This window comes from Eptatretus burgeri, chromosome 1 (assembly GCF_056783735.1).
Source record: "Eptatretus burgeri isolate ZD-2024b chromosome 1, Ebu_testis_v1, whole genome shotgun sequence".
NCBI classification, from domain to species: Eukaryota; Metazoa; Chordata; class Myxini; order Myxiniformes; family Myxinidae; genus Eptatretus; species Eptatretus burgeri.
The window spans coordinates 160,024,772-160,044,233 of NC_140961.1; the positions used below are offsets into that span (position 1 = coordinate 160,024,772).

Below are 19,462 nucleotides of genomic sequence, written 5' to 3' on the forward strand. Positions count from 1 at the left end.
TACCTGACCTGACCTGACCCCCCACATCCATAACAATATTTTGATAATAATATTGAAAATTGTGATAAGTTCAAGGGTGTAAAGAAAAACGTAATCAAAGAAACAATAAACTTTGAACATTATTACAACTGTTTAACATTGAAGAAAGAAGGGTCAAGAAAAATGAATACAATAAGTTATAAACATCAAATATATACATAGGAAGTAAATAGGAAGTAATTGGGGGGTTTTGATGATAAGGTTTATTTCAGAAAATGGGACTCACAGCCTCCCTTCTGGATATATATATATATATATATATATATATATATATATATATATATATATATATATATATATATATATAAACAAAAGAGTTAAGGTATACACAAGGGTTAAGATACGTAGAAGAAAATTGTGTTGGGGGGATTTTAACAAGTACCGCCACCTTTTAACAGGTATATTAATGACAGAATGAAGCAATAACCAAACCAAAGAGTGGACAAAGTCACAGCCTTGGTATTTAAATGGGCAAAAAACATAATTAATGTGAAGAGTATCAAGTCAGCCTTATTGAAGAAATAACTAAAACAAAAGTAGATAAAACAAATAAGTGAATAAATTTAAATACAAATAAGTTGAAGGATGCAAAGAAAATAACCATCCTTGAATGGACAGAAAATTTTGATGGTTGTCAAGAAATCATTGGAAAAATAGTTTTCTACAATCTCAAAATGATATGCTCAAACAAGAGCATTAATAGGGGAATGCCATTTCATCTCTGCTCAACAAAGATATTTAAACCAAGCACCAAGTTCATGTATATTCGACGGTGATGAGTGCTCTAGGAAAATCAAGTTATTCCCGAAAATATAACATGAACAAACATTTGTTGGTTTTCTGTTTGAGTACAGTGAGAAATATGATTTGTGGTTAAAAAAAAAAATGGGGTGGATATAAATGGTGAAAAGTGTTGTTTAAGTGAAAATATGGTGAAAAAGTGAGGAAGATTTTGGGAAACTTTTGGGAAAAAAAGTCTCGAAAGTGGGGTCTGAAGGAAGGAAAACAACGGAAATTGGGAGGGTTTTGGTGTCGGTCAATAAGTTTCCAGAATTTTTCCCATTCACTTACATGTAAATGTTTGGGGTGTCCCAGAATCCTCAAAGTCTGACTGCTAATGATGGTATGCATATGCACATTATGTTTTATTGCAATGCAATCAAAGATTGATGGCTGGCAGCCGTTTTTAGTTGTAAAAAAACCCGTTATTGAACACGTCCTCAACCATTTCTCAGACATGCATGGTCCAATTTTGTTCAAACATGGCATAATCACAGTTTATCATGGTGTACTCCTACACCCCGCTATATTTTGTGATCTGATCAAACGTAGCTGACTGGTAGACTGGTGGCCATTTTATTAGCACAGAAATAAAAACTTGACACAGAAAAATTACTCAAACAATGGTGGTTATGACATTTTATGAATTTTTTACTGGTTCATTATCCCTCACAGCTGTTCCTTAATTATCTCCATGGCCTCATTCATCCTCATCTCCACCCAAACCCCACTACTGTGCACACCCTTCCACACCCCACTGCAGCCTGCACCTGCCACATCCCAACCACCATCCACACCAGCAGCACTTCCCACACACACACACACAACATTTCACTCCACCCACCACCATTCACAGTTGCTGCACCCCCACTACTTCCCACAGTTGCTAAGCCCCCACTGCTATCCACATTCACAACAACCCAACCACTTCCAACAGAAAGGGCATTGGTTATCTTTGAAGCAGGTTGACTAGGCAGATCCCCGCTAATCTCACAGCTTCACCATAACATCTTCTTACCTTTAAATGAAGTTAGCAGCTTTACGACCATTGACAGTAGGCAGGAAACTGACAGTGTCATGAAAAAAAAGATCAATGCCTTCCGTGCTCGACATGTTATATCAACTGGTTTCCCCAGAAAACTCAATGTGCTGACAAAAGAAAATGCCACTGTTGCCAACAACACTGTTATTGCTATTCTTTGAGAGTTTTTGGAACCGTAAAGTTGATGAAACCATCGCATTATCATCACAATTGCAAGCACGAACACAATTCCAAGGAGTGCAATGGCAAGAAGTGTGATCGCAAGTGGGTCAGAGAAAGCCAAGTACTCCTCAGGCATGGCACTGCACACATTTCGTGAAATGCTTGACCAAAAGAAATCAGGACAGCGGTAGCAGTCTTCAGAACCTGGCATGATATATTTAATAATGATAATAGGTAATCTTTTCAGACCCAACCATGTGTTAGCCTGCCTGGGGAAGTATACAGTATTTTGGATCCTGTATATCTATCCATGCATCTGCTCATGCATCCATCCAGAACCTCTCCTCAAAAATTATTTGATGCATTTCATTCATATTGAGAATATTGTCACGTCAGACAGCCACCGTTAACATAGGCCATCTGTGCCAGGAACGTTCATCCCAGGAATGGCCGAACAGTTTCTATCCAACCGCATTCGTTGAATTGATCTACTCCACTGTTCCCCAAGGTCGACCAAATATACCAAAATTTACAGCACACTCACAAGCGGCAGATGGATTGAACATGCTTCATACCTTTTTAAAAGGTTTATTTATAAATATCTAGTGTGGATTGGCTCGCAATGCTTGCCTCTCCACACATCGTTGCAGAGATTAATCTCATAGATTTGCTGTGTTGTCATGATTTACACCAATGGTAATACAAACATTTATTTTCTACATATTTATTTGTAATATTGGTGATATATTTATTTAAATTTTATTTGCGAAATAAGATGGTCTGAAGTGGTCTATATGGTTAAGGATCTTAGCTGTATAATCTCTGCAGTCTCCGATTGGTGCAAAGTGTCTAAATAGTTGTCAGATCTCAGGGGTCTTTTGGGTATTCAGGGTGTTTTGGAACTTTTGGGTCTTCTGGGTTTTTTGAGTCTTCGGTGACTTTTGGGTCTTGAGGGTATTTTGGGTCTTATGAGTCCTTGGGCAATTCTGGATCTTTAGGGACATGATGTTCAAACAGGACGTGATCAATAGGCATTTCGTCTTCACGGCTTTATCGATCTGATCGCTTCATAGACCTGATGAATAGGCATACAGATGAAGCTGATCTCAAGACCCTGAAGACCCTTCATAGATGTGATCTCAAGTCATTCCCCATCCAAAATTCTGATATTTTCTACACCTGTGAAACCAAACCCCCCCCCCCACACCCCTCCCAAAATTTTGCTTCTGTTTTCATATTGTCCACCCTTTGCATTCTCCCTTACCCCTCGCCGTTACCTGCATACCTTGTTTGTCAGTCTCCACCTACTTTCTCCCTCCACCTTGCTTGTTGGTGTTTCCCCTTACTCCTACTGTTCCCTTTGTTGTGTTTTGTCCTGATTTGTTCTGTGTCATAGCTCTTCCACGAGCCCCGAGCATGTAAAGTATGTTTTTTTTTTAAAACGTAATTTTAAATGTCACTCATGATTCATGATGAACACCACAGACATGATGACGTTTATATTTGATTCAGCTTGGTTTTGATAATTTTTTTAACCAAGTGATTTCATAATGCAAGCGACCATCATATGATCTGACTTCTTTGCCAGCTTTCAATAAGTAGAAACCTACCAGTCGTATTGGAGTACTCTCCATGATTGCAAGGAATGCAATCAAAGCAACAGAAAGGCTCAGCTTTGCGGGAAACTCTCCGTGTTCCAGGAATGCAAGGGTCACTGCACACTGAAATTGGAACCTGGAACACAGGTTATTTGCCAAGAACAGTTTTGTACACATTTTATATTATTGTCCATGAATATACATGTATATTGTGCAAACAACAAGTGACATATGTTACTTATGATATACATCAGAAGGTAAAAATACAACATACATTCAGCCAATGAAACATTTTAGTGTGTGTGTGTGTGTGTGTGTGTGTGTGTGTGTGTGTGTGTGTGTGTGTGTGTGTGTGTGTGTGTGTGTGTGTGTGTGTGTGTGTGTGTGTGTGTGTGTGTGTAAGTGAAAGACTGAAATCCTTGCAAAACATCATAAGTACATTAGCACAGATGGGAGAGCCATTTTCAAAAAGGATGCACTTGGCAAGAAAAAAGAAAGAAAAAAGAAGAGTGATTTGAAACATGGTAAATGGACAACATGCAGTGAGGCAGTGTGGCCACAGTTGGACAACATAAGCAAGAGAACGACCAAACAGAGGGAGAGAATGGAAGAAGATGAGGATGAGAGGGGGTGAGGAGAATAGATAAAGAGGGGAGAACAAAATGATCACCTGCAAGTAAGAAGGTTGGGGAGGGTGGGTTTGTGGGGCTACAAAATATTGTTGCGGGCCGGGGGGTCGGGTGAGAAGACCACTCGGTGGGGGAAATTATGTCGGATCCCACCAGACTCTGCAAAATTGTAGGCCGTCGCACACAGATAATTCCGTGATGCGGCGGGTCACTTAGCCGACCATGGATGCCAATAACTCAACCGTTTGACCTAGTGTCCTCACGTCTATGGGTTAATCTGGTTACCTAATTAATCACGTGTTTTAATTACCGGGGAACACGCCCTCGGTACGCCTTGTCCGAGCCGGATCATTCTACCGGACTGGATCACTTTACTCGATCGGATGCAGCCGAGCGACACTGTCAATGACGTACTGGATGAAAGGAATGGATCATTGGGAATAAAGTCCCGGCTAAGCTATGATTCGGACCATGCTGGATCAATGGAAGAAAAGACAAAAATTCGCAGGGAACATTCCTAATTATGATTTATTTACAATCAACTAACAAAAGGGGACACAGAGCAGACTTTGCGCAAAAATAATAACAATAATAGCAATAACGATCTTCTGCAGTCTTACTTAGGCAGACAGGCACCAGGACACACACACACATACACACACACACAGACACAGCAAACCAGATGAAGAGGAAGTTTAGAACCAGGAATTGGGCACCGTAAAGGAGGAGTCCAGAGTCAAGAAGGGGCAGAGTCCAGAGTTCGAGGGTGGAGTAGTAGGCAGGACCAAGTGGGTGGGTGGGTGGGGTCTACGTGGTGTGGGCGGAGATGAGGAGGGGGAGTCCAGGCAGCAGGAGGCGAGTCGATGTGAGGGGAGAGAGGTGGAGAAACTCAAAAAGCAATAGGCAAGGGAGAGACAGAGGAACTTCTCCGACCTTTATAGGATTTGCAGCTCGGGGGGATGGGCCACCCCGAATGGTAACGTCATATAATGAATTGGGTGGTCCGATTGGCCCCGATCCCTCACATGGCCCGCCAGCTTGGTCCGGAAACCACCTCACTTCGTTTCCAGCAAGGCCATCCCAGGCAGTGAACACACCTCGCTCCAACCCCACGACATGACACAAATCGCCCACACCGAAATTGGCACACGAATCATCCTACAAAAACCCCGGGACCATGCCCGGGCGAACGGTCGAGGGTCCCACATTTCCGCTCGGGCATTTGACTAACATCGATCAACGCGCTCGTTCCGCGCGCGCCAACCTGGCCCGCACTGTACATTCGCTGGCTCGATCGCAGCTTCGCTGGCCGTAGAGATGAGAAGATGTTCACCATCTGTGAAGAATCCACTGCTTCCTGCGAGGACCGAAGGTACATCATCATGAATAAATCCGTGCACGTCTCACGAGTGGCGTACGTGTCTGCTTTCGAGCACATTCCATACAGAGCACATGACGCACATGGCCAGTGATCGCGTTCACATGACTCCGCTCGCGTGTGTGCGGGGCGAATATCAATATGTGTCGGATATTGCGGCTGAAAAGTAGAGTGTACGAGGTGCAGTGGAACATGAGAAGCAAGCGTGCCAGCATCAACTCCGCTTTATTGCGCGACCGGAAGTACATTCCTACCACCCCTAGTGGGGGAGGCATGATGTACGAAAACCCAATCACGTGATACAGCACACTCCTCCCCTAGTAAAATGACAAGCCAAATGATGAAAGGACAATCATAACATGACCACCTGAAACCCTTCAACACTCATAATCCTCCAAGTACCGCGGCCGCACCCTGACCCGCCTCGGATGGGCAGCGCCGCCAGACAGTCCAGGCTCAGACGCCTCCCGGCTCGGTCGAGGTGACACCCTCGCCGGACTCGTGCCATCCGCAATAACAACCGCCGCCTGCCGACCAGCCTGCCCGACGTCCCCGGGTAGGACAGAATCAGGCGAAGACCCCCTGGGCGTCATCACATCCGGCTCTGGCGATACAACGTCTGGCGCGGCGACATTACGGGGGGGGGGTTCCACATTGTTCGGCCCGGGGGGGTGTGGGGGGTGACGCTGGACAGCGATCATGCATTTGGTCCATGTGCCGCTTCCACACATCCCCACCATCAGTCCGCACCATGCAATTCGCCAGCCCCAGTACCACAGAGACCACAGCCGGCACCCATTTTAAACTGTGGAAATAATCGCGCACCATTACCCGCTGTCCCACATCGAAGCCGTGCAGCCGCGTCGGACGCGACACCGTCCCACTCCCCGACCTTCCAGGTCGCAGCAAATCCAGTCTGGACCGCAATGCCCGTCCATAGAGATGAATGGCAGGCGAATCACCCGTGACAGGATGAATTGTGTTCCTGTAATGGAGCAAAAAGACATCGAACACCGTCTGCACAGGTGCAACACCCCCCCTGCACAAAACCCGTTTCAACATCTTAACAAACGACTCAGCTTGTCCATTCGTCTCAGGATGATACGGTGCGGACCTTAGATGTCGAATACCATTTTGGCGCATAACCTCATCAAATACACCTGCGATGAACTGCGGACCGTTATCAGAGACCAGGATCTCTGGTAACCCTTTATTAGCAAAGATCATCCGCAGTTTCTCTACTGTAATGTTTGCTGATGTATGCTGCATTACTACAACCTCCGGCCATTTAGAGAATGCATCGATCACAATCAAAAACATTTTGCCATTAACCGGCCCCGCAAAATCTACATGGACCCTCTGCCAGTCTCCGTCTGGGGTCGGCCATTGCCCTGAAGCTCGACGCGGGTTATTAGCATCTGTTTGGCACGTGGGGCAATGCTTAACCAACTGCTCAATGTCTTTGTCCAACCCCGGCCACCACAACAGGCTACGAGCAAGAATCTTGGTCTTCACGACGCCAAGGTGACTGACATGCAGTTCTTCCAAACACTGCTGCCTGAACTTCGGTGGAATCACCGTCCTCATTCCTCACATAACGCACCGTTGGACCAACGACAGCTCCGATGCGTGTGACGTGAAAGGTTGAAATGCCGGTGTCGAAGGCAGATCGCTCCAATTCCCCATAGAAATCACCTGGACAACATGGGCGAGCACCGGATCACGAGCCGATTCCACCGCGACCTGTCTGGCCGTGACCGGCCCGCTTTGGACCTGGCCCAGCGCGAATGCATCGACCCGGTCGGCCAACTCAGAAGGAGCTGTACCCTCCGCACACGGCAAGCGTGAGAACCCATCGCAGTTAGCATGCTTCTCGGTGCTTCAGAACTGAATATCATAATCGTAAGCACCAAGAAACAGACACCACCACTGTATTCGCGCGGCCGCTACGACCGGCACCCCACGTTCGGGTCTCAGGATGAATTGAAGCGGTTTGTGATCCGTCTGCTAAGTGAAATGCCGCCCCAGCAGGTATTGATGAAGCCTCCGCTCACCCCAGACGAGGATGAGAGCCTCGCGCTCGATCTGGGCATATCCCCATTCTGCTGCGGACAGGGTCCGGGATGCAAAACAAACAGGCCGCTCGGAACCATCATCCATCCTGTAGGAGAGCACTGCCCCGATGCCATATGAAGAGCTGTCGCATGCCAATAGGAGCAGACGCGCAGGCTCGTAGTGCACGAGGACCATATCTTCTGTGAGCAGCCGCTTGACACGGTCGAACGATGCCTGGTGTGCAGGCCCCCAAGCCCAGCGCTCGTCCTTCCTGAGCAACCGTGTTAACGGCGCAAGTTGTGAGCTGAGCTCTCGCATGAACCTTTGGTAATACTGGGCCATACCAATGAACGAGCGCAGCTGCGTCTTGTCGCGAGGCGGTGGCATGTGTTGAATCACTTCCACCTTCCGAGGACCTTTCAACAGCCCCTCTGGCGTGATGATGTGCCCGAGGTTTTCCAAGAGCTGCTTGAAGAATGCGCACTTGTCCTTGTTCAAGCGCAGGCCGCACGCTTCTAGCTTTGTCAGCACTTGAGCAATGTTCGCAAGGTGCTCTTCCGCCGTTTTCCCCGCAATGAGCACATCGTCCAGGTAGGTCTGAGCGGGCAGGCCAATGCAAACCTGATCCATGGCTTTCTGCCACAAGGCTGGGGCCGAAGCAATCCCAAAACAGTCGGGTATATCGATAGAGTCCATGACACGTGTTGATTGTCAAAAGCTCGCTACTCCCGGGATCCATCGGCAGGTGAAAATATGCATCACGCAGGTCTAACTTCGTGAAGTATTGACTCCCCGCCAATCGCGCATATATTTCATCGATTGACGGCAGTGGATATTGCTCCACACTGAGCCCCAGGTTAACCGTGGATTTGAAGTCCCCGCACAATCGGACGTCTCCATTCCGTTTCAGCACCGTGACAACAGGGGTGGCCCAATCTGAGTACGACACCCGTTCGATCACTCCACAGGCCTCCAGCCTATCCAGTTCACCCTTGACCTTGTCCCACAGGGCATACAGCACCGGATGTGGTTTACAAAAACGAGGAACCACCCCCTCCTTCAGGAAGAGTTTTGCCTCCATGCCCTTGAGTTTCCCAAGGTCGTCGCAAAACAAACCTTGATGTCTTTGAGGAATCTTCTCCAACTGATCCTCCCACCGGCTCGGCACGGGTTGCACAAGGTGAACTGCGGCCCAGTCTAGCCTGATGCAGGCCAGCCAATCTTGGCCGAGGAGAGATGGTCCCCTCCCCCGTACGACGTACACCCAAAGCGTGGCGACCTGGCCTTGGTACCGCACAGACATGACTGCCATCCCGACTGGCATTATCTTCTCGCGGGTATCCGTGAACAGCGTGAGGTTGGACCTGATAAGTTTCAGGCCATTGAGTCTACGCGCGGTCTGTTCGCCGATGACCGACACAGCCGCTCCCGTATCGACCTGGAACGTGATCGGCGTTTTGTTCACTTCGACTTCCACTGTCATCGGGCGTGCCGCCGCCGGGCCAATTGAAAACAGGCCCATCAACGGCCGCCGGTTCCGCCCCGGGTCGCCTCGCACATCGCCGTCCATGACCCTAACGGTGGCCGGCGCCCCACAGCACACACGCTTCAGATGACCCACGTTGTGACAATTCAAACACACGGTGCCTTTATACGGGCACGCACGGCGCAGGTTTCGACCTCCGCATCCCAAACACGTCCGCGGGGCCAATTCGCCGCACGTGTGGCCGCGTGGTGACTTCCGACCCACACCGAAGGTCGAGCGTGCGTCCCGGGGTGCTCGCGACCCCGCGTGGCCGGTGATGGCCCGAACATCCCCGTGAGTCTGCTCGACCGCTGTAGCCGTGCTGACCACTGAGTCGAATGTAATGGCTTCACCCTTCAGCCGTAGAACCGCTGAAACCATCTTCGCATCTTGTAAACCAGCGAGAAAACGATCTCTGAGCCGAGCTGGATGCTCCCCCGCCGTGAATTTGCAGGCCACGGAAGAATGCTTAATCCGCGCCACGAAATCAGCGACGCGTTCCTCTGCCCTTTCGAGAGGCGATCAAACTGGTACCGAGTGAGCTGTAATGACTTCTCTGGCGCCATGTGTGCTTTCATCTTCTCCACAATGTCCTGAAACGACAGCCCTTCATCACGGGGCTTGTCCGGCGCCACCAAATCACTCAGTAGTCAATAATGCTCCGCCGAAAGCGAAGCGAGCAAGATCGACTTCTGTTTGCTCTCGTCGACCACATCATTCGCATGGAAATAGCATCCCAATTGCTCCGAAAACAATTCGAAGTCGTCTCCGACGAAAACGGGCACATGTCCGTTTTCAATCATCCTCGTCGCCAACTAGAGTGTACGAAGTGCAGTGGAACACGAGAAGCAAGCGTGCCAGCATCAACTCCGCTTTATTGCGCGACCGGAAGTATATTCCTGCCACCCCTAGCGGGCGAGGCATGGTATACGAAAACCCAATCATGTGATACAGCACAAAAAGGAACAAGCCGCTTTTACTCACACACTTGTATTCTGCTAAACATGGCGTGGAGTCATCTTTATTGGCCTCCATCTGCATTTCATGCTGCGTGGACGTCGTGCTGGCTATGTTTCCTGTGCCGCGAAAAACACCATTTGTGCAGCCTCTTAAGAGGTATTTATTCGCATGCCTTTTTAATGCAAGCGGAAATCTTCCCCAGACCATCGGAAGCTCGAGTCAATAATTCCGCACCAAAAAGCAAATTACTTGACACGGCACTGCAGTTTCCCCACCGTGGCACCACATGCGCTCGCCTCCATGAGGCCCTACCTTACAGCAAAGATGCACGTGGCTGACTTACCTCAGGAATAATCAGAAAAGAAGAAGAGTAGGGATGAAATGAAGGAGAAAATGATTGAAGCAACCCTAGCTATTAGATCATCACAATGCACTCCCTTGTTGTCCCACTAAAGAAAAGGAAGGGGACTATCTACATGTATAATAATGGAATAACTGTCTTGGGACACCTATCTGTTGTATGCATGCGTTTCTGAGAACCGCACCAATATCATAGGTCGAGATAGGAGAATATATCTGGTGGTGGTATCCCACCTGCATGAAAGGAAGGGACACAAATCTTTGGAAGGCCATTCCATGAATCGGAAAAAAAGAACAATAAAATAGTAGATTTTTGCAGTAAGAGTAGATTTTAGGAATTGCACTAGTCAGGGTCACTCTAAGGATGCATGCATCATGGAGGAGCTGGGTAACAACTCAGTGCTAAGAAAGAGAAGAGGGTGCCAAACCCAAAAAGATGCATAAAAAAACATAGAAAACACTTTCCTCGTTTCAATGTGAGAGGAGCATGCCTTTTGCAGTCGCCTTTTCGTTGGAGATTTCATGAATGTTGAGATCTTTAAATTCCACAGACTCCAGGAGAGACAGATTTTATATTTGGGTTCAAACCTTAAGTGAGAGCAACACTCCATACAAGGGCAATTCCCTTGTCCACTCTAGCTTGTTCTGATCTTTCAAGGAATTACATGAAATGATGTGGATGACTTTGGAGGTCAGATTTGGTATATTGTCAGCACTGGTGCAGTCGTGGCTGATGGTGAGGCCCAGAACATCAGGAGACTGAACCTCTTCCATTGGCTGCTGATGGAAAGAGATTGTAGTAGTCATTTGACTATCCTTTTTGAGTAACAGGAAGAGGTTGTGAGATTTTCCAGGGTTGAAAGTCATGTTATATTTGTCATCCCAGCAGCTCATCAACTCCAGGTCAGTAGAGAGTAAGGCAGCCACCGTATGTCAGGGTTTGGGTCAGAGTTAAGCTGATTGGTGGGAAGATATATTGTATGGCACAATGTGGAGTTATTTGCAAGAAAGAAGAGCGTTTTCCAGAGCTTCATGGAAGTATTTATGTTTAAGGAACAAGAATCGGCTAAAACCAGGGTCTTGGGACATTCCAGACTCCATTCATGGAAGGAGAAAGTGGAGAGTTTCTTTGATTGCAACACATTTACTGTGTGAGTGAAGGAAGATAGAAAGCCATTTATTAAGGTAGCCTTGTATGCGTGGCAGTGACTTTGACAAGCAGAACAGGAGTGTTGATTACCTGAGATATGTTTGGAGGAGGGGGAGGGTATTCTGACCTGCTTGAGATTTTGGGCCTCCATCAAAGAGAAGCAGTAGGATGTCCAGAGTTGAATGACTCAAAGGGAATCCAAACTGGTGGTCACAGAATGAAATTTGTTTGAAAATTAGGAAGACTTGTCATCACCAGTGATAATGCATCTTAGAATTGGATTTCTTCGTACAATCTGGACGATTTTTGACACATTTCTTGCGTATGTTACTTTGTGATGTTAACTGACTTGCAGGCAAATGACAGTTGACCAAAGGTGAAGGACAGGCTTTGGAATGCAGAAGTCAAAGAGCAGGAGAGCAGAATTTAAGAATACAGGCACTGATGCCTTTTCTTTCCTATATCAAGTAAGAAATACAGTTCAGTAACAATGGGTATGTTAGATAATATGGGGACAAATTAGGATGGGTAGAGTATATAACTTTGAGGATATATGATGGATGGGTAGCATCCACCAAAGACAGACTTGACGAAGATCCACTAAGACCTTGTGAAGAAGACTAGATAGAGAGTCAGCCTTGCAATAAGAAAGATTGTTTTCTGGATGGCCTAAGGATGCACACACACACACCTGAGTTTTATGGTGTGACCTAAAGTTAACTTAGTCTGGTCAGGTCTGGGGAGTCAGGGATTCACTGGTTCATGGGGTGTAGTGCTGTCGGTATCTATACAGGTGGACGAAAGTCTGAGTCTTGAAGTGCTTTGTGCTTACAGTCTTGCTCTAAGAATGTGGGACTTGAACTCTGACAAAGGATCTGAGATGGACACTTAACTCCTTTGGTACCCGGTTTCTTCGGAGAAACCTTGGCTATCGCTGGTCAGTTGTGTCCAACGAGTAGTTGCTAAGATAGACTCAGATGAGATATATTTCCTGTAAATTCCGTGACCATCAGCTTAGGCTGTGGCACATTTTCCTGACACTGATCCTACTTACCAGATTCTCTCAGAGAAGAAGCCTCGTGTGTGGATGAGGCTAACGGGCTGACCATATGCCTCCTGGTTGCAGCATATTGATCAGCATCTCAAGGAGATGGGGATAGGCCAGGCATATGCCTGTGGGATGGCTGCACATAGGCACCTGAAGTACTGGTGGAAAGTGGACGCAGCGACACGCTGCTCCAGCTCATGCTCCCATTCCTGACATGACCGGATTCTTCTGCCCAAGACAAAAATAATGCCATATAATACATCTTTAGATTGTTCAGATATAGAAAATTTAGATCGCCAGCAAAATTAATGTACTCATTCCATAAAACATTTCTTTTGCCCAAGCCGAGATGGTTAAAATGGAATCCATCTTATTTTTAGTTGCTCCATTTGGACAAATGCACATGCATTTTCGAGATTTCTTCTTTATGAAGGTGTTCATGCTGTACAAGTTATTTTTCATTACAAATTCCACCAATCTACTTCCTCTTTTGTTCCTTCTGCCAATGCCAAATCTCATAAAAGCTTCACTATTTATCGTTTTATTCTGTTTCCCAATTTTTGTGTTGAAATCACCAGTCATAACTGGATATTAATTTTGTTGGGTTTAAAGTTAAAATTCTTCCACTTCTTCGTCAGGATTCATCATTCATTGCATGATATACCTGAATGATTTTCAGATTGCATTTTTTGAACAATTTAAGAATCTGTTGTGCAGTATGATTAGACAGCTCTTGAAAATTATAAGGTTTTTTTTGGATGCAAAGTCATGGCTCGTGGAAGAGCGACAACACTGAATGGATCAGGATGCAACAGAACAAAAGGAAGAGGAAAAAAGGGAAGGAATATCAAAACAAGATGTGGACAAATAAGTGATGTGTAGAGGAATGGAGGACAGACGAAATGTACAGGGTTATTTTGATTGATCCAGAGGCTAACTATCAGGAAGGAAAAACTGGAGATTTTGAAGGAGTGGGTTTGGGGATGGAGGAGGGTGAACAGGGGCAGAAAACATCATGGTTTGGGATGGAGGTTGATCTGAGATGGTGGTGAACAGCCGTTTTTAAGACTTGGAGAGAAAGAGGAGACTAAAGACAAGATGAAAATTAATTCCATAAGTGGGAAAAAGAGGAATAAGTGAGGGGAGGTAAGCATTAATTTTGGATTTTGGGAGTTTCAGAAGCATAGTGGTTAACAGTGGACTCTGTTCACTCTGTAGAAGCTAGGAGAGGGGGAAGGGATGTGAAAGACTGAAAAGGAGGTGGGAGAAGACAGAAAGACAACCGACCTGTCTGACATGGGAAAGTGATAGACCCAACGACTCACCTTCCTTGCGGAACTGACTGTGATGAGGTGGTTGTGCCACTGTTGTGGTGTCACTGTGGTGTCACTTACCAGAGTGCTCCGGTAAGTGATCGCACTTCCCCCTAGTTCAGTGATTGAGTTTGTCTTGTCTAACAGTCGCATGTCTGTCTCGTCTCATGTATTCATGTGTGTGTGTGTGTGTGTGTGTGTGTGTGTGTGTGTGTGTGTGTGTGTGTGTGTGTGTGTGTGTGTGTGTGTGTGTGTGTGTGTGTGTGTGTGTGTGTGTCAGCTCTACTATGAGCCTTAGATTCTGTTAAAATAAATAATGATAATTTAAAAAAGGAAAAAGAAGGATACATATAATATCTACCTCTGTTTTTCCTTGGCTCCAGATAATGTCCTTTTCTTTTAATTGAAATTTCTCATTCGGGGAAGCGGTGGAATCATAGCGTCCCACTATTTTAAACTTAATCTTTCCGTGAATGTTTTGCCAGTTTTCAAGCTCATACAATGCAGGAGGATCTCCATTTTCATCAAAATACATGTTCTCTCCAAGGTTATTGATGAAGTGCACATGTCGAACATAAAATACCAGCTATGCATCAGTGAGGAATAAAAATATTACACAAATAATGGAGCATTATTAAAAACAAAATCACTAAATCGTTTGATTTACCTGCCATGGTTCAAACGTTGCAAAGCTTGGACAAGAAGAATTCGGAAATGGTCCAAAGCCAGGCCTACATGATTGTAGGTTGTGCAAGGCATGTGCGATGCTGTATATAGCCATGTATGTGTTATAAGTAAAAACACTATGTGAAACTGACGTAAATGTAGAAATCACATCGTACAATCTCTCATTTCCCATGCAATGCTTGTGAAAGGTTTTCCTTTGATTCCAAGTGCAATTAAATGTTATTTCCCAGAGTTCCAAAATATAGTTATTTATATATTTGTTTTTAAATTTCAATTCAGATGTTCTATCGACCTCCTGATAATCATTCACTTCCATATTCAACAAGTGAAATATCTCTCTTTGAGGAAACAGTGTTGCATTGCAGAAACTAGAAACATTTTCCACATTCAGAGTAAAATTTGTTTGCAAAAATATTGAGAAGTTAAAAATGTGTTCACATTTCCAACAATGGGAACCTAAAAAGCTTGCATATGGTGAATTATATCCAGATGAATTAGTTATATTATTATGGTATTTGAAAATAATAGTGTGACACGAGCTTGATTTGGTATTTTGTTTATCATCTTCTGTAAAACCTTCAAATTTTTCTTGACATTTTGAATCATCTTGCTGCTTCATTTTCACTGAAGGATTAACATAATGTTGTAAATACATAAAATCATCGGACTGTCTTTTAATACAAGAACGGAATTGTTTCCTTTGTCCAAAACCTTCAGGTGTTAACGGTCGAACTCTCAGGAGGTAATCATGTAAACCTTGCAGTGTTGACCATTTCAAAGCAAAAGCGATTGCTCCTTCAAAAATGTGAGCATACTGTGAGGTGCTGAATATGGCAGACGTTGCCAAAGGAGTGCTTGCTATCCATGTCTTCCCAGTTAAATTCCGTCGAAGAATTTCTTTGGCCAAAGGTAGAAAGTCTGGTTCATTTGTGTGAACCAAAATTATATTTGCTTTGGTCACTTCGATAACATTTCCTGAGAGGGAAAGTATAATCCACAGAATGTCAAGAAACGAGCATCATTCATTACAGGCATAATCAAGGTCCTTCATTTGTATTGGTGTGTAAGTTTTACATAATACCTCAAATGGTATGTCCACAACAGACACAGCAATATTTTAGTCCTCACTCAACAATGTTTCAAAACTCAACCAGACAAAAGCAAATGCTGTCCCAGTCCCCCTCTCCCAGGCAAACAAATCAATCCACAGACAAATATTTGGCGAATCATCCATCATCAGTGTGCAGTTGAGCTCGCAAGTCATCCATTGTAGGATTTCAGTAACCTTATTAAATCGATAGATGATGAATGCCGAAAGATAAGGGATGCACGACAGGTACAAAATGCTGATTTGAGCCACTGAAGCAAATGGTTGTATGACGTGGATTTTTAGCTGCTTAAAACAATTAAGAGGTGTTTCATTCCAATGTAGGATGAAGGTCTCCTTGAACTACTGTAATATATATATATTTGACAGCTCCCACAGTCCTAAAGCCAAATAAGCTGCATAAAGTAACCCAAGAAGGCTGACGCAAGGTAAGCGATTTGCTGTTTCAAACCCTTCCCAGAGTTAAGGCCCGGTCACACCTTGACGTTTTAGCCAGCGATGGCAACATATTAAAATGTATCTAAAACGCTGGCTTACATTGAACTTTTGATGTTTTTTTTTTAAAGATTCGGACGTATTCATAGCGACTTGGTCTTATGTATAACGCATTGGTAACGGACACAGAACGTTTCGTTGTGTTATAGATAACTTATACCAACGAATGCTGAGCCTGTTGTCGGCCTACACAACCGATGCCCAACGATAGTCTAACTTAGGCATAGCGCGTTGCATGCATCGCCGACGATGTCATGATGTAGCCTATTAAAAGGCTGACGCACAACGATTCGAATCATAACTGCCGTAGAAATGGAAGTGTCAACATCGCGGTCACACCTTGGCGATCTTGCCAGCGTATGCCAACCTCAGAAAAATGTGTCTAAAACGTTGGAGCACGTCAAATACGGTATGAGTAAGTTTGGTATACGTGAGTACAATGCTAAAGTACGCTATCATACGTCGTAGTAAGTAGAGTACGTCAAGAAATTTTAAACATGTTCAAAATTTTACGACGTACTCGGCGTATGACACACGTTCCGCATGCGATGGGGATAAGTTTTACACACGTCCATAAAGGCTACTTATAAGCTACTCATAAGTCGAAACAGGTCGCGGTAATGTCTTTTTTACGCGAAACTTATTTATAACTTATGTTTGACGTGCTTTGAACCAATTCTTTACGTAGTCCCAACACACATCGACGTATGTAGACGTATTCCAATGACGTCTTCCGGTCGACAAAAAAAATAAATGAACGTGTTTCTAGCTTACAACTGCCATATAAAGACGTGTTCCCAGCAGTTTTGGGAATTGGTATATAAAAATGCTGCTCATAAAAGGGGAACCCAACAGTGTTTTCGAGTCCTTTTTGAGTCGATGTCCATGCCAGCAGTAACAGTATCAGTATCAGTATTAGTATTAGTAGTAGTTTGTTCATGTTGGCAGTAGTAGGTGAGTGTGAGGGGGAGGGTGTGGGTTATGATGGATCGTCCTTGCGTTTAACGATTTAACGATTTAAATGATAAACTCAACCATTTAAATGGCTGCATCTCCACTATTGAAAGTAGATGCTTGCGCTCAACAATTGGATTTTTTTTGCACTCAACGACTTTTAAACGGTACCACTCAGCTATTTTCATTGTTTACAATGAACGATTTAAATTGCTGTCACTCGCCTTTGTTTTTTGACGCTGGGGTTTTGAAATTTGAAGCGTTTCTTCTGAACGTGTTAAAACGCTCCAACTCGACTATTTTAAATAGACGCTGCCGATGGACAATTGGAATCATAGCCAAGCTAGACATCGAAGTGTGAACATCCTCGTCATGCCGAAGAAAAGTTTGAAGAATGCTGCAAATAAGTGTCCTGGCCGTGGCCGTGGACGCTGACGCAAGGACGATCCATTATACCGACGTCTTTCAGCCTATAAGTAACTTAAAAGTAACGTCTGTCGATGTGTGGCAACGATCGCGTAACGTGCCAACAACACGTTAATCATAGGTTAGAAATAAGTTTCGGGTACGCTAAACATTACCTCGGCGTGTCTCAACTTATGATTAACTTACAAGTAGCATGTGTTGATGTCTGTCAACGATCGCAGACCGTGCATACAACTTGTGGCCAGCGTAGCGGAACGTGTGAGTCATACGCCGGCATACGTCATGAAATTTCAAGCATGAAAAAATTTGAGGACAACCAAAAAGTACAACGTTTAAAGCCAGCGTACAACGACGTATGGCAGTGTTTTTCAGTGTACTCTCAATGTTATCAAAACTTACCCATAACGTATCCAACGTGTGCCAGCATTTTAGAAAAAAAATTCAAAAATCGGCATACGTTGGCTAAAACGTCAAGGTGTGACCGGGCCTTTACTCCACAATGATAAAGACGTTCACACATAGTTCACAAAAAAGAATCCCAATGCTGCACACCGCCTCAGCTGCCGGACCTGTTTCGTCGCTTAGGAGCCTCATTGGTATCCTTTGCTGTCTGCGCTATCACTGTTGATTCACCAATAAGCGATGAAACCATTTTGACAGCTGAGGTGGGTATTGCATTGGGATTCTCATGTGTGTACTATGTGTTAATATCTTTTAGCTGTGGAGGAACTCTGGGAAGCGTTTGAAAGAGCAAAGCACTACCTTGTGTTGGCCTTCTTTGGTTGCTTTATGCAGCTTTTTTGGCAAGAGGAGTGTGGGAGGTGTCAATTATTTATATAATCCTAGACACCTGGGATTAGGTGATTAGTTGATAGATGATTGGCTATTCCCTCCATTCACAGGTGAGAAATGTGGGTGGGTCTTTAATATATATATATATATATACATATATATATACATACATATACATATATACATATATACATATATATATATATATATATATATATATATACATACATATACATATACATATATATATATACATATATATATATATATATATATATATATATATATATATATATATATATACACATATATATATATACACATATATATATATATATACATATATATATATATATATATATATATATATATATATATATATATATATATATATATATATATATATATATACATATACATATATATATATATATATATATATATATATATATATATATATATATATACATATATATATATATACATATATATATACATATATACATATATATATACATACATATATATATATATATACATATATATATATATATATATATATATATATATATATATATATATATATATATATATATATATATATATATATATAGACCCACTCGTATCTCGAAAATAACAATTTGGCTCTCACCTCATCAATTAAAGCCAGGTGGATAAGATTATATCAATAAATCTATGAGCACCAGATTAACGGTCCATTCAACAATGGAAGTGCTGGAAAACTCCTGCAGCTCATCCTGATCCACCTTTGGCCTACTCCTTTGCTAAGTAACTAAAAAGAGCCAATGTCTCGCACAAAGAGTTCGCTCGTAGCTCCCTCATGGCTGGCTCGTGGTTCACGTGATTTATTGGCTTGGTTGAAAGAGGTGGAACAGAGCGAGCATGTCAGAAGACATTGAAGCTTGGTGAAGCGCATGGAGCAAGCAGAATGGAATGGAGT

At 44.0% G+C, this 19,462-nt stretch overlaps 1 protein-coding gene across 1 annotated transcript in view; it reads right to left on the minus strand.

The window, feature by feature from the left end:
- Positions 1-1,717: 1,717 nt before the first annotated feature.
- LOC147035871 (extracellular calcium-sensing receptor-like) overlaps positions 1,718-19,462 on the minus strand; it is a 78,389-nt gene continuing 60,644 nt past the window's right edge. The window contains exons 4-7 of the mRNA XM_085845976.1: positions 14,707-15,701; positions 14,401-14,625; positions 3,634-3,757; positions 1,718-2,227 (exon numbers count right to left, since the gene is read on the minus strand). Of these exons, the coding sequence (XP_085702102.1) occupies positions 1,818-2,227; positions 3,634-3,757; positions 14,401-14,625; positions 14,707-15,701 (1,754 nt within the window). The 3' untranslated portion in view covers positions 1,718-1,817. The remainder of the gene's footprint in view (positions 2,228-3,633; positions 3,758-14,400; positions 14,626-14,706; positions 15,702-19,462) is intronic.